Source organism: Diabrotica virgifera, chromosome 2, assembly GCF_917563875.1.
Source record: "Diabrotica virgifera virgifera chromosome 2, PGI_DIABVI_V3a".
In the NCBI taxonomy this organism is placed as follows: Eukaryota; Metazoa; Arthropoda; class Insecta; order Coleoptera; family Chrysomelidae; genus Diabrotica; species Diabrotica virgifera.
In genome coordinates, this window is record NC_065444.1 from 163,751,491 (window position 1) to 163,779,077 (window position 27,587).

Here is a 27,587-nt window from a genome sequence, read left to right on the forward strand (position 1 = left end):
ATGGCGATTTTCAAGGCTTAATAACTCTGTTAAAAGTTATTATTATGAAAGTCAGAAAGTGACTAAATCAAAGTTTAATGCCCCCCCCTACAAGATCCCGAAGAAATTTTTGTCATTATTTTATTACTAAGCTGTTATATACCGGAGGGGGGGGGACATTAAACTTTGATTTAGTAACTTTCTGACTTTCATACTGATAACTTTTAACCGAGTTGTTAAGCCTTAAAAATCGTCATTTTTCGTTTTTTTTTCAATTTTAAATTGCTTACAACTCGAAAACGATCAACTTTAGAGAAAAATTATAGGAGACTTTTTATCCAGAACGGTAAAAAAAAACCTACAAAAAAATTGTCCGGGCCAATAATATTGATTTTTGCAATTTGAATAAAAAAAAATTGTTAAAAAAAATTTGGCCCACTTTTCACGTGGGCGACTTCTTGAACCTTATTCTGGGATGTCCCACGAATGTAATTATGCAAAAAAATCTCATAGGAATATTTTTCCCAACGAACCCGCCGTTTTCGTCTTGTCTAATGCAGAATATTTCACCAAATACAGTGCCTCTAAAAATCATTAGATATGCCGACGAAGAAGTAGTTTTTTCAAATAGCTTATACTAAATTTACAATCAAGATGCAGTAGAAATAAACAAACTAAGATACGTTAAATGCTACTAGGAGCACTCCCGAATCAAATTTACAATGTATAAACTTTGGAAATCGTGATTTGGGATTTACAATGTTTATACATTGTAAATTATGATTCGGCAGTGCTCTTAGTAGCATTTAACCTGTCTTGGTTTGATAATTTCTACTGAATCTACTGAAACAATATTATTACTTAAAAATAACAGCTTAGTAATAAAATAATGACAAAAATTTCTTTGGGATCTTGTAGGGGGGCATTAAACTTTGATTTAGTCACCTGACTTTCATAATAATAACTTTTAACCGAGTTATTAAGCCTTGAAAATCGCCTATAAAATCTCATATCAATTGCTTATAACTCGAAATCGATCAACTTTAGAGAAAAATTATAAGAGACTTTTTTTATCCAGAATGGTCCAAAAAATCTACAAAAAAAATTGTCCAGGCCAAAAATATTGATTTTTGCAATTTGATTAAAAAAATTGTTAAAAAGAATTTGGTCCACTTTTTACGTGGGCGACTTCTTGAACCTTACTCTGGGATGTCTCACGAATGTAATTATGCAAAAAAATCTCATGGGAATATTTTTCCCAACGAACCCGCCGTTTTCGCCTTCTCTATCTGTTAATAGGTACTACATAATATGTAGTATCTATTAACAGAGACAATTGATGGGAATATAAAATAGGAAATATAAAATAAAACGTAATGACAAAATTTAGTTATACCTTCGAAATATGTCATGATACTGTGTCATACATTTCTTAGGTTCATTAGGCACCACCAATGAATCCACTATCGGTCCAAAACGTGTTTTATAGCCTGGAGTAATGGCACCCGCAGCCATAATTTCTTCCAGTCTTTTTCTCCTTAGGCATTCAGCAAAGTCATCGTGTATTTGACAGTTGAGCGCTTTCGAAACTTGATAGGCCACTTCGTTAGGACTGCTTGCTAAGGCCCAATCTGACAAAGCTGTACCGCTCATTAAGATGGCTCTATGGAACAATCCTGTAAATATGTAAATTAAATACCATTATAAAATAATACACATTAGACCAGTAAGGATCTGTGAAAAAACGTCTATTTTTGGATGTGAAAGGTGGCATTCGGATTTTTGCAGATAAAGTTAGGTGACACCTTCAGTAATAATAATTGACTTATGCTCCTTCTCAAATATGCCCGGAACATTAATAAAAAAATTAAAATATTTAAAAATTTCGAAAAACGTCGATTTTTTTCTGTTTTCTTTGCTTATAACTTTAAAATAACTTGGTTCTGAACCAAGGCCAGAACCAAAACAAAAAAAAAACTTTAAAACGATTCGTTTTGGAACAAAATCGTACAGAAATAAAATAAAGATAATTGAATTTTGTATGATATACGACTAGTCAAAAATGTCTTAACGTATTTACCTTTTCTGCAATATAGCAATAAATACAAAATAAGGGGGCAAAATATGCCTGTTGTTATTCAATGTTTTTAACCACTTTGGTGGCACTTAGAACCTTAGTAATTAGCTTAGGAAATTCTTTGTAATATACTTAAACCGTGTAGCAAATTTAATTAAAATCGATTTAACAGATTTTGCATAATAAATTTGCAATCTAAATGTTTTTAAAAAAGTTCAAATTTGTTAAAATCTTGCTGAACAAAAAGTAGACCATTTAGAGGTTGTCTAATTTTTTTACATATAAAGAGGTGCTCTACCTATCTAATACACTTTACATAATTAAAATCGGATTATTTAAGGGGCTTCAGCAATGTTTAAAACTCATAAACAATTTTTTGGCTTATAAACAAATAGCTTTGTTTAATATTAAAAAAATTAATTTTTAGCAATGCAAATAATTAAAACCGGTATAATTTGACTTAAACTTTCAAATGCTGTCAGCGGAATTGCTATTTTATTTTTTAATCAAAAGTTATTCGCGTTCAAAAATTGCAATTTTTCGAATTTTTGAAAGTTCCACTGCGTTTATCTAGAAAACTATGCATCCTACGAAAAAACTTGTAAGAACATTTTTTGCTTAGAATTACCCAAGAAATACAAAAAAATGTTTTATTTTGCGAAAAATCGATGTAATGTAATTCCTCAAGTTCTTTGTTTATAACAATCTTATCGACATCCGGATCAACTCTTACCCAAAAAAATCGTGTTCTACGGGTCAAAAAATACATGAGCATCTTGGGTAAGTCCATTACAGGAGCCCGTAGCACCCCCTCCTGGCCACAGGACTAATTTGTTTATAAGCCAAAAAATTGTTTATAACTTTAAAACATTGCTGAGGCTCCTTAAACAATCCGATTTCAATTCTGTAAAGTGCATTAGATAGGTGGATTGCTTCTTTATATGTAAAAAAATTGACAAATCTTTGTATGTTCTAGTTTTTGTTGTGCAAATTTTAAAAATTTGAATTTTTTAAAAAAGTTTAGATTGCAAAATTTTTATTCAAAATCTAGTAAGTCAATTTTAATGAAATTTGGTGTACGGTTTTAGCACATTACATAAATTTTCTAAGCGAATTAGGAAGGTTCCAAGTGTAACCTAAGTGATGGAAAATCATTGAATAAGGACAGGCTTGTTTTGCCCCCTTATTTTATATTTATTGCTATTTTGCAGCAAGGGTGATAAATTAAGATATTTTTGACCAATCGCATCTGATATAAAATTTAATTATCTTTGTTTTATTCCTATACGAGTTTGTTCCAAAATGAAACGTTTTAAAGTTATAAGCAAAAAAAGAAAAAAAATTTTTTTTTTGAAATTTTTAAATATTTTATTTTTTTTATGAATGTTTCGGGCATATTTGCGAAGGAGCATAAATCAATTATTATTAATGAAGTTATCAACTAACTTTATCCGCAAAAATCTGAATGCCACCTCTCACATCCACCTAAAAACAGATCCTTACTGGTCTACATGTTTAATGCCATATTTGAACAAACATAGGAATAAACAATTAAAGCAGGATTTATCTTAGAACGGGGTGTGTACGACACGAGACGTGGAACAATAGACGGCGCACGTCCCCGTTGTCGCCTCGTCCCGTAGTACTATAAACTAGCCAATGTTTTCCTTATCCTACGATTATTTAACGTGCCCCGTGCAAGACAGCCGTGGTGTCCTCGTCCAGTCGACGTCCCGTCTTAAGATAAATCAGCCTTAATATATCACTAAATACATTTGATAGTAGGTCTCTTTTTATGCGGATTATTTTAATGCGATTTTGAAATTGTGCGGTTTGTATTTCATCCAAAAGATTTTATTATTGAGAACTATTATAATTACCTATCTAATATTAGCTACCTATTCACTTCCAGATGTCGATAAACTGAGCTTTTGAAATTTGGAGATTCCAATTGTTACATTATGTCGCTATTACATCCTTCCTAATTTCACACTAAAAGGTATAACCTGTAATTGTTTTGAAATTAAATTTTCTCTTAAGTTGTGTTGACAAGGATCAAGTGACTTAATCGACTCACTTGAATTCAAGTGAATTGAACGCTTTTGAACGTCCAAACCCCCAATTCTTGACGATTCCTTCAAGTTAAATGAACCAATTCAGACTAACTAGGGGTTTAGACTTTCAAAATGCGTTCAATTTCCTTGAATTTAAGTGAGTTGATCAAGTCCATTGATCCATGTCAACGCAGCTTTAGCTGTGCCTTATTCATTTTTATAATAAGTTATTTTTCATTAGAAGAGGTTTTTGCCATCTTAATATGTCTATTTTTTTAATTTCTTTTTAAAGGTTTTATTTGGACCAATGCAGAAAAAACACACCAAAGTCAATAAATTTGGCCGACAAACGTTTTGGTTTTATGTGATTTTAGAAAACTAAGGAACGTATCCCTACTTTTTAAATGCAAGTAAAGTCTTTTTTTATGCGATTTTTTTATATGCGCTTTTCTGTAAAACGTATCCACTGCAAAAAACGAGACCTTACTATACACATCTTCCGGCAAAAAACCGGCACCTCAAGACTTTATGACACAATTATGAAATTTTTTATACAGTGATAATTATAAACAGTTTTGTATCAAATATCGTACATTTTATTTTCTTTCCTGTTTTTTATAGCTGGGAACATGTGACACCTTTTCTTTGTGAGAGGTAATTTTCTATAGGTACCTTATTTTGTTGTAGATACCTATTTCATTTATATTTGTAATATGTACATAAATACATCCGGAGGGACCGCAGACGTTCGGATACAATTAGCGTCTCTTTGCAACGACACTGACGTCGACTTTGCAAAGTAACAAGACACTTACTTAACACACACACTACACATTACACCTGACTTAGTGATAAGTTATACAATCACGTGGCTAAAGGTTCTAGTTCTAAACCAAGGCCAGAATCAGAGAAAAAAAACATACATACATACATCAAAAGTTTCAATGTTCAGTAGTAATTTCACAAGAGTTCTAAAATTATCGAATTTTTCCCGAGTGACACTTTGACAGCTTTAATTTCACGACCCCAAGGGGAGTGAAATTATGTCAACGTGTCACGAGGGCAAAAATTCAATAATAATTTTAGAGATCGAGTGCATATTTTATTTTATTGTAATTTATTTATATAAGTACAAATTAGTACAATTAAACACACAGTTGTTATAAATATTTGACGGTTGAAAGTCATCACTTTTATAATTTTTAAAACATTATTTGTCATTAATGTCACTGAATGTATTTCTTCGTAGCAACGAAGGGCATCTGACGTAATATACTTGACGACGGGATATTATCAAAAATTATCAGTTTAATTTTTATTTCTGTAGCTTTCTATTGGCCAGAATCTCCTATGAATGAAATAATCATACAATATGGAAAAGGCCAACGATCAGTTCGTCTTTGTACAAACATTTGTGAACCATATTATTATAATATCATATTTGATATGTTTGTAATATTATCAGTAGTAATTACACGAGAGCTCTAAAATTACGACACTTTGACAGTTTTACGACCCGAAGGGGAGTGAAATTATGTCAACTGTCACGAGGGCAAAACAACTCGATAATTTTTAAGAGTTCGTGTGTAATTCGATAAGCTTATTTCACGAAATAAAACTGTTTTTAACATCATTTTAACTAATATTTTATTGATATTTTCGCCGGAATACTTATCTACTAAACCTGTTCCTGGTGTTCTCTTTGACAAGTTGACAACCATTAATTGCAATTAATATCACTGAATGTTCATTTTTTCGTAGCAATGAAGGGCATCTGACGTAATACTTGACGACGGGAAGTATTATCAAAACTTATCGCTGTAATTTTTATTCTTGTAGCTTTCTATTGGTCAGAATCTCTATGAATGAAATAATCAGTAGTAATTATACGAGAGCTCTAAAATTATCGATTTGTATCGCGAGTGAGACTTTGACACTTTGACAGTTACGACCCGAAGGGGAGTGATATTATGTCAAAGTGTAACTAGGGCAAAACAAATCGATAATATATGAGAGCTCGAGAATAATTCGGTAAGATTATTTCATGAATAAAACTATGTTTTAAAATCATTTTAATTAATATTATATTGATATCTTCGTCTGAATATTTGCTAAACCTGTTTCTTGGTGTTCTCTCTGACAAGTTGTAAAACATTAATTGTGATTAATGTCACTGAATGTATTTTTGCGTAGCAACGAAGGGCATCTGACGTAAAATACTTGATGACGGGAAAGTATCAAAAAGTATCGCTGTAATTTTTATTCCTATAGGTTTCTATCGGTCAGAATCTCTATGAATGAAATAATCGTCACAATCTGCGCTGTGTTGGAAGATAGTCATATTTGAAAAAATGAAAATATCAGCCTAAATATAGGAGGTCCATAAAACTTACTCAAAAGTACATCTGCATTATAGTTGTTGGCATTTAAGTGGTTCAATATGGGCATAAAACTCTTTTGAATCACAGTATTTTTATTTTTGTATTATTTGAACCTTTTCGCATCCTTTCTTTGTACAAATAACTATCTCGTTCATATTTTTTTGTTTATTAGTAAAAAGAAGGAACCAACAGGATGATCTTATCTCATTTGCTTATTGAGTTTTACTTGCAGAAATGTAAAAATTTGTTCTTCTACATAACAGTCCACTTCGACTACTTAACTTCTAACAGTCCACTTCGAGATAATTTAATACTTGAAAAGGATCTGCTTCATTTACTTTCATAATATGATTTTTAATAGAGTCCGTTCCATTGTCATCAACTTTAAGGGATCTTTCATTATCAAATTTTGATAATGGCTTTGGTGATATTTTGTTTACGATTTTCACTTTTACTCCATAAGGAACAAATTTAGTTAAAGCCTACAAGCTTAGTTATACAAAACAAAAATCACTAACAGAACTGTCAATGCTTTATACAAGATTCTGTACGTAATAATTTATTCTAAACTATGTTGATATTTATTATGATAACTGAATATGTCAAAAATATGTAAAATGAATTAAGAATCTATCTAATCTAAATGATTATGTAGCGTATGTTAAAGAATAATACATACTGGTAAAAGTTACTTCCCATGTCGTAGTAGTAATTGCATTATGCATCAGAGTTATATATTTTACTTGGATGTGGATTAACGAAGTTAAATTCAATGAATTTTGACGAAACTGATACCTATGTGTTACAGGGGTTGGATTACTATGTATAATTGATGTAACAAACAGAATCATATCATCGAGACGTTAGTTAGTCGTCGCATCAAGTGAATAATATACCTAATAAAAATATGTAGCTGATGAGTCTATTCTATCAGAACACTAATTTTAAGATGCAACGCATCATCCATTATCCATCTTCGCTACGTCCTTGAATTGTTCGTGTGGGAAACTGAGAAGGTATTGTAAAAAATTATGTTTCCAACTTAATAGACGGCATACCCAAAAGAATGAAAGTTTTGGAGACCCGTGTTGAGCTGCCCCCCCCCACTTGCAAAAATTAAAAAACAAATAGCCCTGATTTATGAGCTATTTATGAGCTTTCATATTCCGCAAACTAAAAATTTTGAGCTCGTTCCACTGAGCAGGAATTTGATACTTTAGTGTCAGCCCCCCCCACTACTTAAAAATAGGAATATTGAATCGGTTTTTACAGCAGGATTACGAGCTGTTTATGAGCTCTTGAAATTATATAGTTTAGATTTTTTAGCTCATCCCCTTCACCCCCAAACAACGCTTTAATTGATTTAACTTAAGAGAAAAATGCTGAGAAAACTTAAAATATATCGTATTGCGGATATAATTCCTATAGCTTATATACTCTAAGAATAAACTATTAAATCACGTGCATTTCGATTATTGAGCTACAACCCCTTCGCAAGAAAACCACCCTATCTTCCCGGTATAAGAGAAAGTTGTACTTAAAATGCATTAAATTAATTATTTGGCGACTACATATCATTTAATAATTTATAAGGTTCCAAATTACGCGCATTTAAATCAGTAAATTGCAATTTATTTTGTATAGTGCAGTCACTGAAAGTAAAAATGAACGATTACCTTCAATTTCGGTGAACCTTCATCGATTTTCACGAAAATTGGTAAGTGGTTAGAGGATACCTCAAGAAACAAAGGTGACATGGTACCACCTTGCGCCTTTACCCTGAGGGTGGACACTGCCCCTTCTCGGGGGTGGAAATTATTTTATAAAAAATAACTGCACAAATCTATAAAAGAACAAATTATTAGCAAAATTTATTATATAAAGTTATTAAAATAAGTCAATGCTTTTTAAGTTATTAAAGATCAAAAATTTTAATTATTCGTGAAAAAATGCATGTTTTGAAGCGGTTTCTCGTAAATCACTGAAAAACTAAGTTTTTACAAAAAAGTTGATAGTACTTTTATTCGTATAGCTTATATTCTAAGAATAAACTCGATTATAAGCTACAACCCCTTCGCAAGAAAACCATCCCATATTCCCGGCTTAAGAGAGAGAGTTGTATTTAAAACAATTTAAATAAATTATTTGGCGACTAGATATCGTTTAATAATTTATGAGCTCGCAAAATATACGCATCTCAATTATTGAATTGCCATTTTCTTTCTATAGTGCAGTCACTGAAGGTAAAAATCCACTATGGCCTTCGATTTCGGTAAATCTCCATTCATTTTCACGAAAATTGGTGAGCGGATTTTGATGCTATCAACTTTTTCTGGAGCTCATTTTTGATAGGTATTTCTAAGTACTTTCACAAGTATTTAGTACCTAAGTGTTATAAAATGCATCTCTTTCCCGTTATTTAAGCTTGAATCCTTAGATTTGAATAGTCTCAGAAACAATATACATTTAATTACCAATAACTTACTTTAAATTAACATTAAAGGGTTTTTCAAGTAAGCAATTTATTATATTTCTTATTAGCTTCAATTTTAGTGATGAACACTTTTTTGTAAAAACTTACAGTTTTTGAGTTATTTATGAAAAATCGCTTTAAAGCATACATTTTCTTTCACAAAAATTAAAATATTTGATCTTTAATAACTCAAAAAGTATTGATTTATTTTAATCACATTATATAACAAATTTTGCTTACAATTTGCCCCTCTCTCGATTTGTGGGGTTATTTTTAATAAAGTAATTTTCACCCCCGAGAAGGGGTGACATATACCTCAGGTTACAACCCCAAGTTGTTATTGTTAATTCGTGAAAATGAATGGAGATTTACCGGAATCGAAGGTCATAGTTGATTTTTACCTTCAGTGACTGCACTATAGAAATAAAATGTCAATTCAATATAGGGGAGTGCAATTAGAACGAAAAGATACAATGTTTCGGAAAAAATCAAACAAGGTTATATTTTTCTAAAACTTCTTTTGTTAGTTTATAAATATGTTAAAGTAAAAAGTTCTACTCACAAATTTCGCCGCTAATTGTTTATTAATTGTTTAAACAATAACAATTTTTTTGTATAAATAATGTTAAGAATATGGGTGAATTCAACATTTTATTTTGATAAAAAATGTTTTTATTTAAGTTTTGATTATGCTGAATCCGAATCTGACATTACAATTTGCAAATTCAAAATGGCGGATTCAAAATCGCGGATTTTTTCCTAAAAATCCTTAAAAAGTAGTTGTAAAATCCGAATTTTTTTTATAAAACGTGTTTGTTTACATATATCTGGATATTTTTGAGAGGTTGCTGAACCTGAATCAAAATTTGATAATTAAATTATAAAATGGCCGATCCAAAATGGCGAATAACTTAAAAAATAGTTGTAAAATCATAATTTCTTTACAAAATGTATTTATTTCTACATATATTTATTTTTGAGAGCTTTGATAAACCTTACTTAAATGCTAACATTATAAACTATAAAATTGCGGATCCAAAATGCGGATTTTCTAAAAAGAACATAAAAAAGAACATTTTTCTAAAACATTTATTGTCTTTATTTTTAAGAGGTTGTTGAATCTGAATTAAAGATTAAAAACTTAAATTTCAAAATGGCGGATATTTAAATGAAAAACAAGTAGAATCCAATCAAACAAATATGGAATTTCATTCTTAAAAAAAAAGATAAACAAATAATTTTCTCAATAATATTAAAAATTAAAATGTATTAGAAAGAATATTAAAAAAAACAAATTTTCGATTAGAAGGATATAATTACATATATATAGTTTATAGGAACATAGTTTTTAATTATAAACAACTTTTCTTTATAAAAATTTTCGATATTGTGAAATATAAAGGTACTTTACTCTTGAGTGAAATTCATATTTTTTGACATACCTCGTACAAAATTAACGAAATTTGCTATTTGATGGTTGCATCTTATGTTATATACGATGTAGAGTATTTTATAAAGAATAACTTTTTTTTCGTAAAACTGATATTAAAAAAAGTTATCAATAGGTTCCAAGTTACGCAGACATACTGTATAAGAGCTAAAAAAAAATTTTTTTGTTGAACATTTATTATTGTTGAAGCTTATTATTAAATGTATTTCAGGTAAGTTTTACAGAAAAAAGTTTTGATCACTCTGTATATACATTTTTTCAGCTGGTAATTTTCGGTTTTTTATTACATTTTTGTTATCTTTCTTAGTTTTCTCAAAAATAAATTGTTTATTTCATTTTCATACCAAAACAATTCAGTGATTTTTAAAGATATCATCCCAAGCTTTAAAAAAATAGCAAAAAAACTGTATTAGATTTATTCAAACTTGAGTAATACCGTCTTAAAGTGGTGGGAATTCTGTAAAACTAAGGAAGTTTTCAAAAATTACATTTTTTGAGACATCGTATTATTTGAATTAAATTTTTGAGATTTTTTTTAATGAAACATCGTTTAGTAAGATTATTGAGATATAAGTTGTGCAAATTTGAGAGTTTTATAAGTAAAATTGTATTAGTTACACATTTTTAAATCATTTTTAAACAAAATTCATGTAAGGCTCACTTTCCGCCCACACCGTACTTATGTCCATACATTTTATTTCTTTATATTACAACCATAAGATAGCTTATTTCATCTTCTTTCATGTCCAATTTGTAAAATTTCTTTTGATCCATTAGTTAAAGAATTACATTAAAAAAACTCAACCGTGCACTTCTTCCAACGCTAGTTTACAGTGCGCCAATGTGTGTGAGAAGGGTGACTTTATCGTTATAAATAAAAAATTACAGAAGCTAAAGATTTAATTTTAGAAAAATCTTTATACAAGGTTTTTTTTGTAAAATTTTCTGAATTTTTCAATGGTCAAGTCAGTTTTTTCTAAAAATTATATTTCCGGAGTTATTTAAAAAAACATCTAACTTCGCTGTTCATTTGTTTAATAAAAAATGAAGCACCCACTTCTCGAGTAGAACTTTTTGATATGTTGTTTATTAAACATTTCTTAATGAAATTACAAAAAGTTTTATCTTGTTTGATTTTTTCCGAAGTGAAAATCTAAATGCACTCCCCTAATAATTGAGATGCGTACATTTTGCAAGCTCATAAATTATTAAACGATATGTAGTCGCCAAATAATTAATTTAAATTATTTTAAGTACAACTCCCTCTTAAGCCGGGAATATGGGATGGTTTTCTTACGAAGGGGTTGTAGCTCTATTATCGAAAGGCTCGTGATTTAAGAGTTTATTCTTAGAATATAAGCTATACGAATTAAACTACTATTAACTTTTTTGTAAAAACTTACAATTTTTCAGTGATTTACGAAAAACCACTTCATAACATGCATTTTTTTCACGAATAATTAAAATCTTTGATCTTTAATAACTTAAAAAGTATTGACTTATTTTATTAACTTTATATAATAAATTTTGCTTTTAATTTGTTCGTTTATTGATTTGTGCAGTTATTTTTAATAAAACAATTTTCACCCCCGAGAAGGGGCGGTATCCACCCTCAGGGTAAAGGCGCAAGGTGGTATCATGTCACCTTTGTTTCTTGACGTATCCTCTAACCACTGAACAATTTTCGTGAAAATCGATGAAGATTCACCGAAATTGAAGGTAATCGTTGATTTTTACCTTCAGTGACTGCACTATACAAAATAAATTGCAATTTACTGATCTAAATGCGCGTAATTTGGAAACTTATAAATTATTCAATGATATGTAGTCGCCAAATAATTAGTTTAATGCATTTTAAGTACAACTTTCTCTTAAGCCGGGAAGATAGGGTGGTTTTCTTGCGAAGGGGTTGTAGCTCAATAATCGAAATGCACGTGATTTAATAGTTTATTCTTAGAGTATATAAGCTATAGGAATTATATCCGCAATACGATATATTTTAAGTTTTCTCAGCATTTTTCCCTTAAGTTAAATCAATTAAAGGGTTGTTTGGGTGAAGGGGATGAGCTCAAAAATCTAAACTATATAATTTCAAGAGCTCATAAATAGCTCGTAATTCTGCCGCAAAAACCGATTCAATATTCCTATTTTTAAGTAGTGGGGGGGGGCTGACTCAGCCCCCCCACTTAAGTATCAAATTCCTGCTCAGTGGAACGAGCTCAAAATTTTTAGTTTGCGGAATATGAGAGCTCATAAATAGCTCATAAATCAGGGCTATTTGTTTTTTGATTTTTGCAAGTGGGGGCGGGGGGGCAGCTCAACACGGGTGTTTTGGAGATCATAAGATATCATTTCTGAGGTTATAATTTGTTTGATTCTAATGATTATTGTATAAGTGTAAAAAATTCGAAGTCAGTCACGTTCGATTTCTTGTTACAGAAAATCGATTTTTAGTAGTTCGAATGTGACACAAAATCTAGACATAGGATAAAAAAGTTTATTTGAAGAAAATGTATTTTTTTGTTCTTAATGGCGGCACAGGCTCCTTTTTGCAAAATTTTATTTAGTTATAGAGTAATTTCCACATACTAACATATTTCTCGAATTGGGCTCTGTACCGCCATCCTTTATTTTATTACGAATATGTGTGTCAAATATCTCGACAAAATATTCAAAATTACAGCAACAATCTTGGACCGCGTTTTGCCTCTTGATGATGATGATGCATGTTTTTTGAACTGACGAGTGTGGTTTAGATGATTTATTTGAATTGATTTAAATGAAATACTATAATATGTAATTTTAGACTCCTTCTTCCTCAGTTCCCTCTTTTAACGGGTCCCTGTTCCTTATTGTTCTTCGCCACTCATTCCTGTTCACCCTGTCGGCTACATTTAAACCTTTCTCTCTCTCTTGCTCTGCCTTCTCCTCGGTTTTCATCTACCTCTTTTTCCCTCAACTTCTAACAGCACGATTTTTGCTTTATATCCTTAGTTCTCATATCTACATCTGACATGACCAACACATTGCAGTCCTTGTTCTTATACCTTTTGTGAGATTGTAGCTACCCCAGCACTTTTCCTAATAACATCATTCCTGGTCTTGTCCCTTCAAATCTTAAACAACCTCCACCATAACATTTGCATTTCTGTTATCGCCCTCTTCTTTTCCTTAACCTTCTATACAAGCCACACTTCATCACCGTACACCAGTGGTTCCCAACCTTTTATGTCTGGAGACCCACATTCTGATGTTTTTTCGTATTCGCGACCCATCCCACACCCATGATGATATATATAATGTACGCTTCTCAGCTACTGCAAGAGCCACGCCGCGACCCACCTGAAATCTGCCCGCGACCCACCGCTTGGGAAACGCTGCCGTACACCAACGCAAGCTTGACCACATTCGCAAGCACACGTATTTATCGTACTGTTAGTCGGAAATTTGAATTATTATGCTCACTTTGATTATTGATAACACAGTTTTGGACACTGCAATTTTTGACACTCAACGTTGCAACACAATCACTTGGAGAGAGGAAAGTAACGAATACTAGCATATCAAAAAAGAAAACTCCATAGTTTAGAGAGGAAGTGAGGATAAAATGTGAAGAAAAGAAGAAAGCCTTTTTATAATACAGAACAAACACAACAGGCATGCAACCACCACAAACGAATCAGAAACGAAACGAATACTTTAGTTAGATAAATAAAAAGGAAACACTGGCAGAGTTTTTCAAAACAGATAAAATACGACTTCAACGGAACACAAAAAGAAGTATGGAGAATGATCAGAGGACAAGGAAAAGAGATCACTGAATTAATAAAAACGAAACACAGAAGAGAACACGAGCAGACTACTTCCGATCTCTATTTGCTAAATAATATGAGCTAATTAGCAAAATTCATGGAAAAGTTATTTACCAGCAATTTTATTGCTGGAATCGAATTATAAGATCCTCCATATTAATAATATAGGTATGCAAAGTCCGCAGATAGTGTGCTACTTTTTATATACAAAATGGCGCCGACAAATCGTATTTTTTTCAATTATTGCTCTATAACTCCGAAGATTTTAACTTTACAACAAAAAAAAACCCAAATAAAAATTCACCGCAATAAAATTCTCCATAGAGACATGTTTTTCATGATTTGCTCCGACGAAAATTTTCCTTGGAAAATGCGGGTTTTCCTAACAAAAACTCTAATTTTCAAATAAAGTTTTAGGTAAGTAATTATTAATCAATAATTAAATAACTTGGTGACATCAAAGCTTTCTTCGTATAGATTGTAATTCCAGAAGCCGGCGAAAATTAAACGAATATTTTAGCAACAATTCAATTGTTAATTAACAATTTATGATCGCAATAAAAACCAAAATAATCATGATACATTGATCAAACTTATAAGGATTATAAAGATGAGATGATTATTTAATATTTTCTCGACAAAATATAAATTTTTCTTTTTTTTGCATAATCTTTAAATTTTGAAAAAAAAATAGTTATAATACGCTGGTCTAATTACTAAAGTGAAAAGAAAGGTTATTTACCAGCAATTTTATTGCTGGAATCGAATTATAAGATCCTATATATTATTAATATAGGTATGCAAAGTCAGCAGATAGTGTGCTACTTTTTTTATAAACAAAATGGCGCCGACAAATCGTATTTTTTTTTCAATTATTGCTCTATGACTCCGAAGATTTTAACTTTACACCAAAAATACTCAAATCAAAATTCACCCCAATTTAATTCTACATAGAGGCATGTTTTTCCCGATTTGCTCGGATGAAAATTTTCCTCGAAAAATGTGGGTTTTCCCAACAAAATCTCGAATTTTCAAATAATTTTTTTGGGCCAGTAATTATTTATTAATAATTATATAGCTTAGTGAAATAAAAGCTTTCTTGGTATAGATTATAAATTCAGAAGCCGGTGAAAATGAAACGAATATTTTAGCAACAATTCAATTGTTAATTAACAATTTACAGGCGCAATACCAACCAAAATAATCAAGAAATATTGATCAAACTTAGAAAGATTATAAAGGTGTGATGCCTATTTAATATTTTGTCGACAAAACATAAATTTTTCATTTTTTTGCATAATCTTTAAATGTTTAAAAAAATTGTTATAAACAAATTAACATTTCGCAGAAATTGTTTATTATATTCTAATTTTAAAAAATACTTAAAATGCGTATTTCATAGGTCTTGAAAATGAATGCTTTAAAAAAAATTTCCAACCATTTGCAAAAAAGTTATGAAACAGCAAAGTAAATATACGATATCTCCGTTGTTTATAATTTGTTTTAATTGTTTCAAAGCTTAAAAGTGAGTCTATGGTACAGTCTAATTACTCACAAAGAATGTCAAAAATTGGTGTAATGGTTATATTTTAATCACAGATTCAAATTACTTTTTTTTGTAATTTTTAGCGCAAAAGTAGACCTGATACAGAGTCGGAGCTAAAATGTTCACTCGAAGCGACTGACACGCAGCATACATTATTCATTAAAAATGTACGTCGCACGGCCGCCGGTCGTCGCTCCGAGTGAAAATTTTAGCTACAGTACTGTATTATTCTACTTTCGCGCGTGTAAATTACAAAAAAATATATTTATAATTTTTAATTAAAATATAACCATTAAACTTATAATCGATATTTTTCTGTAAATAATTACCTTGTTCTTTAAACTCACTTCTACGCTTTGAAAGAATTAAAAAAATTATAAACACCGTAGTAATCGTATGTTTATTTGCTGTTTCATAACTTTTTTGCAAATGGTTGCAAAAAAGTTTTAAAGCATTCATTTTCAAGATAATTGAAATGCGCATTTTAGCTATTTTTTAAAATTATAATATAATAAAAACTTTCTGATAAACGTTAATTTGTTTATACCTATTTTTTTTAAAACATTTAAAGATTATGCAAAAAAATTAAAAATTAATATTTTGTCGAGAAAATGTTAAACAGGCATCTCATCTTTTTAAGATTTCAAAGTTTGATCAGTGTAGCATAATTATTTTGGTTATTATTGCGACCGTAAATTATTAATTAATAATTGAATTGTTGCTAAAATATTCGTTCAATTTTCACCAGCTTCTGGAACTATAATCTAAACCAAGAAGGCTTTTAAGTCACCAAATTATTTAATTATTGGTAGATAATTACTTATTTAAAACTTTATTTGAAAATTAAAAATTTTGTTGGGAAAACACGCATTTTCCAAAGAAAATTTCCGTCGGAGCAGATTGGGAAAAACACGTCTCTATGCATAATTTAATCACGGTAAATTTTTATTTGGGTGTATTTGTTGTAAAGTTAAAATATTCGGAGTTATAGAGCAATAAGTGAAAAAAACACGATTTTCGTGCGCCATTTTGTTTATAAAAAAAGTAGCACACTATCTGAGGACTTTGTATACCTATATTATTAATATATAGGATCTTATAATTCGATTCCCAAATAACTTTTCCCAAAAATGGCCTATTCTCCGATAATCAGCCCAGACTAAAAGGCGACGATAATGAACCACCAACGCCCGAAGTTACGACAGACGAAGAAATAAACATCGAGGAGTGAGAGGTAGAGGAAGCATTACGAAAATAAAAAAAATAGAAAATCTCCAGGAGAGGACAGAATATCGAACGAATTCCTAAAGTATGGAGGACAAGATCTGACTAAACAACTATTAAAACGAGTACAAAAAATAATATAACAAAACAGAATACCACAAGAATGAAGATCAAGCATCTTAATACTTCTCTTTAAGAAGAAGACAAATCAGATCCGAAAAATTACAAAGGAATTAACTTATTAAACACAACATTAAAATTAACAACCAAACTTATAACAAACTGAATGAAATTATACCATTAGCAGAAGAGCAAATCAACAATATCGAAATGAAAGTAATAAGATCAATAGCGGGCATATTATTAAGAGACAGACAAAGCAACACAAGTATACGAGAACGATGCAAAATCCAAAATATTAACAGGTGGATAAACACAAGAAAGAAAAACTGGAACGAACATGTAAACCGAGTGGAACCAGATAGATTAGCGAACATCTGTAGAAACAACAAGCCGTATAGCAGAAGATCCGTTGAAAGGCCGCCGAAAAAGTGGAAAAACAATGTACAGTCAATAACAACTGAAACAGAATAAGAGGCAGACAAACACGAGTAACCCTAGTCGCACGAAGAAGAAGAACAAGAAGAAGAAGAAGAACAAAAAGGCTTTCGGTCAGGAAGATCATGCACCGACGCTATATTTATAATGGTGCAAGTTCAAGTTTATGTTTCGTGGACTTTAAGAAAGCATTGGATAGGGTCAAATGAATGGATCTTATCCATTTGTTATACTCTACTCTAAGAAAAGTAGGTACAACTAGAAATAACGATACAAAACATCTACCAGAACAACACAATAAAAGTAAAAGTAGAAGATGAACTAACTGACCCAATTTAAGCTGGCAATGGGGTAACACCCCAGATAAGGATTATTCCCTGAGTCGTTTATTGTTCAAACTGATCATGGATTAAATAATAACAAAGTAAGAACTAAAAAATAATATCAAATGGTAGAAACACAACTTAGAATAACCTGCTATGCAGACGATGCAATACTAATCTCTCAAAGTGAATATAATTTACAAAGTATGTTGCACCAATTTAATATAATCGCCAGAAAATGTAACTTGTTAATTTCAGATAATAAAAGAAGTGATGAAGTTTAAATGTCTAGGCATTACACTATCCAGCTACGGAAAGCTCGAAACATAAGTGGAATATCAAGTGAATAGAGTACTCAAAGCTGCAGGTTATCTGAATGAAACAATATGGAGAAACAAAAATATCGGAAAAGAAATGAAAGACAGAATTTACAAAACAGTCATCAGACCAATAATGACATACGCGGCAGAAACACAATCTGACACAGAGGACAAAAAATTGATTGAAATAGCGGAGATAAAAACCCTTCGAAAAATCGATGGTAAACACTATGGGACAGAACTAGAAGTAAGTACAAATATATGACGGAGATGTAAGGTGAAGAATATTAATTACTGGGAAAATAATAGAAGAGTATAATGGAATGACTACATAAGCCGAATGACAACAAATAGGGTAGTAAGGATAGCGAGAGACGGGTCCCCAATAGAAAGACGATCAGTGAGAAGACCAAGAAAACCGTGAAAAGACAACTTACTAGAGGAACATTGAAAAAACAGAGAATCGTGTCTCTACACAAAAGAAGAAGAAAAAAAGAAGAAGTTGAACACTCATAAGCAGCTCATTATATAACTCATTTGAATTTTATATTTTATTCTATTCGAAGTTTGTCGGGGAGGCCATATTATCTTGTACAAAACCGCGTTAAGATGGTATCGATATAATAATATAACAACAGTAACTGTCACAAAAAAAAATCAGACTGATATTTTTTATCATTAATATAATTCCTGTCACGTGACATATTCTTCGTGTTGAACTCATTAGAATGCCCAGTTGGTGATAAATACCAGTCTGATTTTTGCATGATAGTTAAATGAAATGGTATCAAATAAATTGGAAGGTCTGTCCGACAAAATACATGGAACGTTTTCGTAGTCTGACGTTCCAAATTTTTAACCTGTTCCACAATTAAAACTTCCCCTGTTCCAGTGTTTTCATTGTACCCCACCTTACCCTAAAGCAAAAAATATGCCCCTCCACAAAATAGCTCTACTATAAATATATTCTTTATAACATTTTCTTATTAATTTTTTGTTGTTTCTTTTTGAAGTTTTTCTACTTCTTTAGGCACGAGGGTGAATTTTTATATTCCCTGGCGCATGCGCACACCGACAGTATGTTGTTAGTTGCTAAATCATCCAATTTATGTATGTATCAGCGCAACTAAGGTTTGAAAATAATATATTAGTGTTTTTAGTAAATATATTTATTATAATTTTTGTGTCTTTAAATTTGTCTTCCTTGGGAAAAAGATAATAAGTATTTTAAACATTTTTATATTTAATACTTCACTTGATCTATTTGTCACCGTCGTTTAGTCGTTTGTAATTATGTCCCAGAAGCCGTAAAAATAAAACCCTGGGTTATTGGTAGAGCATTCGACTACATAACGCGAAGGTACCGGGTTGAAATCCTGACACGGAAGATTATCTTTTTTTTTAATTTTTGGTGTTTTTTTAATAAAAAATTTTTTAAAGTGGTAATGTCAAAATGAGTTTATTAATTAATTAAAATACAAATAAATTTTAAGTATATTTATTTCGTTGAAATCATAAAATAGAAGTACATATAACTTCTTACGTGCGTACAAAGTACACACACATTCTTTTTATAACAAAGATATCGAAATCAGCATCCATTAGGATAAGTTGATCACCCTGTATAATCATATATTTTGTTTAATCTATTACTTTTATACCTAAGCAGCATTATATCTGAGTTAATTTGATAATACATTTATTAGATACCTATTATATTTGCACTTACTTTCATTTTCGATCAATATCATAGGACTAATCATTAAAAGACTTGCACAGACGGCCCCAGTACCATGACCAATCAAAGTAACAGAGTTGCTGTCACCGCCGAAAGCTGCAATGTTATCTCTAATCCAAACTAATGCAGCAACTTGATCCACCAGTCCGAAATTACTTCTAGATGTGTCTTCTACTCCAGCTTTCAGAAATCCTAAAAATTAAAACTAAATAAAACTCACATTAATTTAATACACAATTTATATGTATAAGTTATAATCCCACTTAAGTATAGTACACGAGTAAATATTTCACAAATTCCGAGCAAGGATGACATACATCCACATGTGATATTCATAATCTTAAGACATCGACTTAATGTCGACTACTATATAGCATATAATGTAGCAATAATGTTATTTAGAGGTCTATACACCTATTAAATTGGCTAGTTACAATTACTTGTACACTGGACGTAAGTAACCACATTTTATATTTATAACTGTCAAAATTTCACCCTTTTGCTTTTCAATCTAAGTGGTTCACTTATTTCCAGGTTTCACTGATGATGGTCAGTCAGTTTGACCGAAAACGCTTTGTACTTCCACTCCCTTGTGGATAAATTTTAAGAATTTTAATAAATTCATATACCTATAATAACAGAAGTGTTTACTTCATTCCACGTTGTTTTATCGAAGGTGTACAGCCAACTACAGGGTTTACCCTTTTTAAAGTTTTAAATATGCATTAGTCTCACAACACAGGAAACATGCAATCAAAGATATCGTTCATTTTAAGAGCAGATGTTGATAGAGAAGGCCCTCAACCAAATTAGAAACAAAAACACCTCCATGATATCACAGGTGAATGGCCCGGTGAGTGGTGCAAATCAGGCTTTATCTCTATTCATAAAATAGGATCATCAACCGTATGCAGTAATTACAAAACCATTGGCCTTATTCCGCATGCAAGCAAAAATCTGCTACATGTAATCAATGAACGGCTAAAGAACTTTTACCTCCAGAAATAGCCGAAGAAAAATGTAGATTTGTATCAGGAAAAGAAACGTGTGAGCAGATATTGAACAACAATGTGACATCGCCTAACCACCTAGTTAACCTAATAAGAAATCTGTCTGATACAAACTCATCCAAAGTTAACGTACACGAAATATATTCAAACGCAAAACAAAAACAAAAAAGGAACTATACAGGGCTGCGTAGGTACTATCACCATTATTATACAACATGTATTCTGAATATACAGGGTGTAACAAAAATACAGGTCATAAATTAAATCACATATTTTGCGACCAAAAATAGTTCGAATGAACCTAACTTACCTTAGTACAAATATGCACATAAAAAAAGTTACAGCCCTTTAAAGTTACAAACTGAAAATCGATTTTTTCGAATATATCGAAAACCATTAGAGATTTTTTATTGAAAATGAACATGTGGCATTCTTGTTGCAGGAGCATCTTAAAGAAAAATTATAGTGAAATTTGTGCACCCCATAAAAATTTTATGAGGGTTTTGTTCCCTTAAACCCCCCAAACTTTTGTGTACGTCTCAATTAAATTATTATTGTGGTACCATTAGTTAAATTCAATATTCTTAAAACTTTTTGCTTCTTAGTATTTTTTCGATAAGGCAGTTTTTATCGAGTTGAGACCTATTTATTAATATGTTTACATAAAAATTTTATGGGGGTATTGTTCTTTTAAACCCCCCAAATGTTTGTGTACGTTCCAATTAAAATATTACTGCGGTACCATTAGTTAAACACAGTGTTCTTAAAACTTTTTTGCCTCTGTATTTTTTCGAGAAGGCACCTTTTATCGAGATGTGGCTTCTTTTTTAATATGGTTCAAAATATACCTAAAAATGTAAGTCATACATAAATTTTCATGTTACTACCAAGTCTCCATAATCGTACTTAACCATATACAAATATGTGGTGGATTTGACAAATATTCAAAATATCTCGATAAAAACTGACTTTTCGAAAAAGTACTAACAGCCAAAAAAGTTTTAGAAACATTGTGTTTAACTAATGGTACTACAATAATAATTTAATTGGAATGTACACAAAAGTTTGCGGGGGTTTAAAGGAACAAAACCCCCAAAAATTTTTATGGGGTGTCCAAATTTCACTATAATTTTTTCTTAAGATGCTACTGCAATAAGAATGCCACATGTCCATTTTCAATAAAAAATCTCTAATAGTGTTCGATATGTTGGAAAAAATTGATTTTCATTTTGTAACTTCAAGGGGCTATAACTTTTTTATGTGCACATTTGTACTCAGGTAAGTCAGGTTCAATCGAACTATTTTTGGTCTCAGAATATGTGATTAAATTTATGACCTGTATTTTTGTTACACCCTGTATAATGACGAATGTACTGAATGGGATGGAGGAATCACAATCTTCTTCTTTGTGTGCCGTGCTTGTTTTCAAGCCTTGGCTATCGTCGTATTAACAAGCCAATGGAATGTTTCTCGGTCCGCGGCTATATAAAACAATTCCTCGACTATTCGACCTGTCCATTATCTAAAATTACGCTAGGACAAAATAAAGCCAAGACAGTTATTTTCTTCCAACCCATCGTTTTACTTCGATTTTGCCCTGAATGATCAACCGGAGTAAGCGATATTTAGGTCCTCTCATTACCTGACCGAAGTATTGAATCTTTCTCATTTTTATGACTTTGATCAATTTTCGCTCTCTGTGCATGGTCTCCAGCACACGTTCGTTGGATATGTGTGCTGTCCACGAGATTTTAAGCTTGTAACAACATTAAAAGCTAAGGTTGTAACATTTGTGTTCAGTTTTCACAACAATAAAATAAAAGGAACCAGACGTAACACTTCAATACTTTTAGACGCGTGGTCAATGACAGACTTTCACTGCACAATACAGAACGCCAGCTAATACAGCCTTTCCGTGCAAGTTCTATTCTGGTAGAAATTTCCGCATCACTTTCAACCCTGCAGTCAATCCAGCTACCAGATATATAAAGGTGTTCTATCCTTTCCAGGATTTTGTTATCTAATTTTAGTACTGAGTCTTCGATATTAATTTTTCCGATTACGCACACTTATACACTTACACTAGCAGCGAACGAAGTTGTATGTGCTGTTTCACATTATAAGAATTTAAACCGTGCGAAGGTTTTCTCGTGCGATAGTTTTGACGCACCTATCCTTTTACACAATAAGAATTGAGTCGCACAAAGATATTTTGTTGTGTTGTTTGGTATATTATTTCTATTTACACTTTGTGACTGAGGTAGGTACATGATACGATGTCTGATGTGTATCATTACACAAGGGTATTTTTTGTCCATACTTTTGTCCTAATGTACTGTAATGCGTATTTAACCCTTATCCGGGCAAGGTGGGTCCAACGGACCCGAGACACCAATTATTTTATCAAAAACTGATAAAAAATATTTATTAAATTTTATGCATCACTGAATTTGTTTAAAAGTATGTTTCCTTCAACATAGTCATGAGCTATTCAAAACATTCATTATCATTTTTGAAATAATTGCGTCGAAAGAATTTAGTCACGTAAAGGGACAACACGGGCCCGTCGGACCCTATTTGTATTTATACCTAAAGTCTAATTATTTGTTACAGAAGTTAATCTGGCAATCAGGTAATGTTTTTGTGGATTATCTAAATGACTTTTATGATTCCGGAAATCCAATAATAAAGTCTAAACGTGTAACAATCAATGTAAACATCTCTTTGATGTGAACATCAAAGAGATGCTTACAATAGGTGTTATATCTATTCTAAATGAATTTTAAAAACTGATAATCATTGTTGGAATGCAATAATATTATTAGGTAGGTACCTATACATATTCTGAAATAAATAATGCATCTGCTGGCAGTTAATTCTAATGCATTCTTTGTTTTTATAATCGTTGTTCTACTAAGTTATTTGTGGGTCTTGGATTAGCTCATCTAATTAGCTCATACAATCTATGTAATAAACTATTCTAAATGGGAAATAAGCCACAATTAAACTAAAAAAATGATTTTATTAACGACATCCGATTTGGGCGTCGAAACGTTAATAAAATTATTGTTTTTAGTTAAATTGTGGCTTATTTCCCATTTAGACTAGTTTATTATAAAAATTCCACAAGGAAACAGCTTCAGAATAACATTACAATCTAGGTTTTTCATGTACAGAATTTAAAAGACCCTCTGTTATCCATTCATTTTTAAAAGTTGTTCCACTCGTTTTAAATGTTGTTTTTAGATAATTTCACACAAGACGTAACCGCAGCCCTACTTCAGTTTTCACCGAGTTGTTTACCCTATAAAACTAAATATAATTTCGTAGAATATAAGGTATATTTTATATGGAGCGAAATCAAATTATAGCGTTGTGTTTACTTATATAGTCGAAGAAAGAGAAATAAAAGGACCGGTATTTTTTCTTTATCACCTAATTCGTCAAATTAATTAATTCAAATGAATTCGTGCAGTGTTAAGTGCACGGCATATACCATTCCAAGCCTTTCTCGTCAAGTTTCTATCTTTATATATTTCTATTGTTTTGTCCCAGTGAACAGGTCCCGCTTCAATTAATGTTATTAATATTTCACTGTCAATCTGAGACATCATAATATAAAATATATGCGCCTACTTTAAACAGCCACAAAGTGTAAATGAAAATAATGCACAACAACCAAAGAAACTACCTTCGTGCGACTGAACGACAGTATCATATGAAAGGATGCATTAAGTCCCCTATGCTACTGGGTGCGTAAAGACGGCACGGCTGCCGTCTGTTGTTGTAAGCGAGGGACGGCATAAACACGGCGACTTCACCGAATGTTCCAACCACCGTCTAGTGAGAAAGCTCCATATGATTACGTGCGCCACCATTGGAATGTCGTCGTGCGTTCTAACCCTCGCACGTTTAAATTCTTATAATGTGAAACAGCACTAATGATTACCATCACCGAACGACTAAGCTGGGCCTAGATTCCGTGCACTGTAGATATCTACATGTCGCTTTCTATCGATATTTGAATATCAAAATATATTAATTTTTAGCTTTAATTGAATTATTTTCTAGTGTTGCTCTAGTTTATCAATTAGAGTATAACCTAGCAAAACTAGAAAATAATTCAATTAAAGCTAAAAATTCAAATATTTTGATATTCAAATATCGATAGAAAGCGACATGTAGATATCTATAGTGCACGGAATCCAGGGCCTGGATAACAAAATATCCGGAATTTAGATCAACACAGCCACATAGAAATGGCAAATGATAATCTGTTTTCCCTACCCATAAAACAGATGCATTTTTACATATCCTTTTTGATATATTTATGTACAGAAGATCTAGTTCTACAATTCACCGTGTTGGTAATACAACTAATATTTTTCAGAGGATACTAAATATCGCAAACTGATATTTTATTTACTTCAGATCTGAATAACTGAATAAACACTAACGAAAACGTTAGGCCGCACAATTGATGCACAGTGACCTTTTGATGCGATGTGAAGTAAAGGCATATCCAGGAGCGGACGTATCTTCTGATCACAGTCTTCTTATTGCTAGGTTTCAACTTCAACTAAAAAAGACGCAAAAAAGCCGCAACAACAATAAACTTAACATACAGAAACTTAAGTCAGAAGAAACAAAAGAAAATTTGAAACATGAAATCAACACAAATCTAGATAGAAACCCAAGAAATAATTGCAACGTAGAACAACAGTGGCAATTCTTCAAAACCTCTATATTAGATCCAAGTAAGAAAGTACTTACAACAACCAAATGTAAGAAAGAAGAATGGATGACGGAGGAAATTCTAGAGTTGATGAATGAAAGAAGAAAAAACAAAACAATTAATAAGACTCACTATAAACAGCTTCAAAACCAAATAAGAAGAAAAATTAGGGAGGCTAAAGAAACCTACTTCTCTGAAAAATGTAAAGAAATAGAAGAACTTCAAAACATATATGACAACTTCAACCTACATAAAAAAGTCAAAGAACTAGCCGGAATAGGAAATAGAAGAACCTCAAATATATTGCTCGACAAAAACGGAAATACTATAATAGAGACAGAACGAAAACTACGACGATGGAAAGAGTACATCGAGGAACTATTTCATGACCAGAGAGAAGCTAGTACATCCGTAGATAGCCAAACCGGAGATGTAGGCCCAGAGATATCCAAATCAGAGGTTAGTCAGGCAATAAACTCTATGAAAACCAATAAATCTGCTGGTCCAGATGAATTACCTAGCGAGCTGATAAAGTTGGTCAACGAGAAAAACCTGGACATAATAGTAGAACTGTTCAACGCTATCTATACTACGGGAATCATCCCTAGAGAAATGTTGACATCAGCATTTGTGTGTTTGCCAAAAAAAGTGAATGCCAAAGAATGCAGTGACTACCGAACCATAAGCTTAATGTCACATACCTTGAAAATTCTGCTGAAAATTATCCACGCCAGAGTACACTCTAAACTGGAGCTGGATATTAGTGACACTCAATATGGGTTCCGCAATGGAATGGGCACCAGAGAGGCATTATTCTCCTTCAACGTGCTGACACAGAGATGTTTGGATGTTAACCGTTCTCTTTACGTCTGTTTTATAGACTACAATAAAGCGTTTGATAAAATAAAACATGACCGACTCATGGAAATTCTAAAAACTAAAAACCTAGATGAAAGAGATTTAAGACATAACACATCTCTATTACAATCAGCGAGCAATAGTAAGAATTGAAACAGAAACATCTGAAGAAATGGAAATAAAAAGAGGAGTCAGGCAAGGCTGCATACTATCACCTCTATTATTTAACGCTTATTCTGAAGAGGTAATGCGAGAAACTCTGGAAGATGAAACAGTCGGCATAAGAGTAAATGGAGTCTTAGTTAACAACATCAGATATGCAGATGATACAGTAATAATAGCCGATAATTTACAAGACCTGCAAATACTCATGAGTAAAATAGTAAGGTGTAGTAGGGAGTACGGACTCTCTCTCAATATCAAAAAGACAAAGTTTATGAAAATTAGTAAAAACAACCATAATACTAACGAAATCTTGATAGTAGAGGGCCAGCAGATCGAAAGAGTAAAAAAGTACACTTACCTAGGGACACTTATAACCGAAAATAATGACTACACTGCAGAAATCAAAGTCAGAATCGAGAAAGCACGTTCTAATTTTATGAAAATGAAAAAGGTCCTATGTAGTAAAGATTTAACATTAGCTCTTAAAGTACGCCTAACAAAATGCTACGTATATAGTGTACTATACTATGGACTGGAATCATGGACGTTAAATGTAGAGACAATGAGACGACTTAACGCCTTTGAAATGTGGACGTATAGAAGAATTATGAGGGTTTCCTGGGTAGATAGAGTTACGAACAATGAAGTACTGAGAAGAATAGGTAAAGAGAAGGAAGTTGAACTGACAATTAAAGAAAGAAAACTACAGTACCTCGGACATGTGATGCGGGGCGAGAAGTATGGCATCCTGCGACTCATAATGCAGGGAAAGATAGATGGCAGAAGAAGCATCGGCAGAAGACGAATTTCATGGCTGAAGAACCTGAGAGAATGGTTTGGATGCAGCTCAAAACAACTATTTAGAGCTACTGCCTCAAAAATTA

The 27,587-nt window shown here is 31.7% G+C and overlaps 1 protein-coding gene across 7 annotated transcripts in view; it reads right to left on the reverse strand.

Moving 5' to 3' along the window:
- Positions 1–27,587, reverse strand: part of LOC114332101 (neuroligin-4, Y-linked) — a 238,137-nt gene that overhangs the window by 66,637 nt on the left and 143,913 nt on the right. For all 7 annotated transcript variants that reach the window (XM_028281820.2, XM_028281823.2, XM_028281822.2 and 4 more), the window contains exons 4-5: positions 19,927–20,127; positions 1,376–1,655 (exon numbers count right to left, since the gene is read on the reverse strand). In XM_028281820.2, the coding sequence (XP_028137621.2) occupies positions 1,376–1,655; positions 19,927–20,127 (481 nt within the window). The remainder of the gene's footprint in view (positions 1–1,375; positions 1,656–19,926; positions 20,128–27,587) is intronic.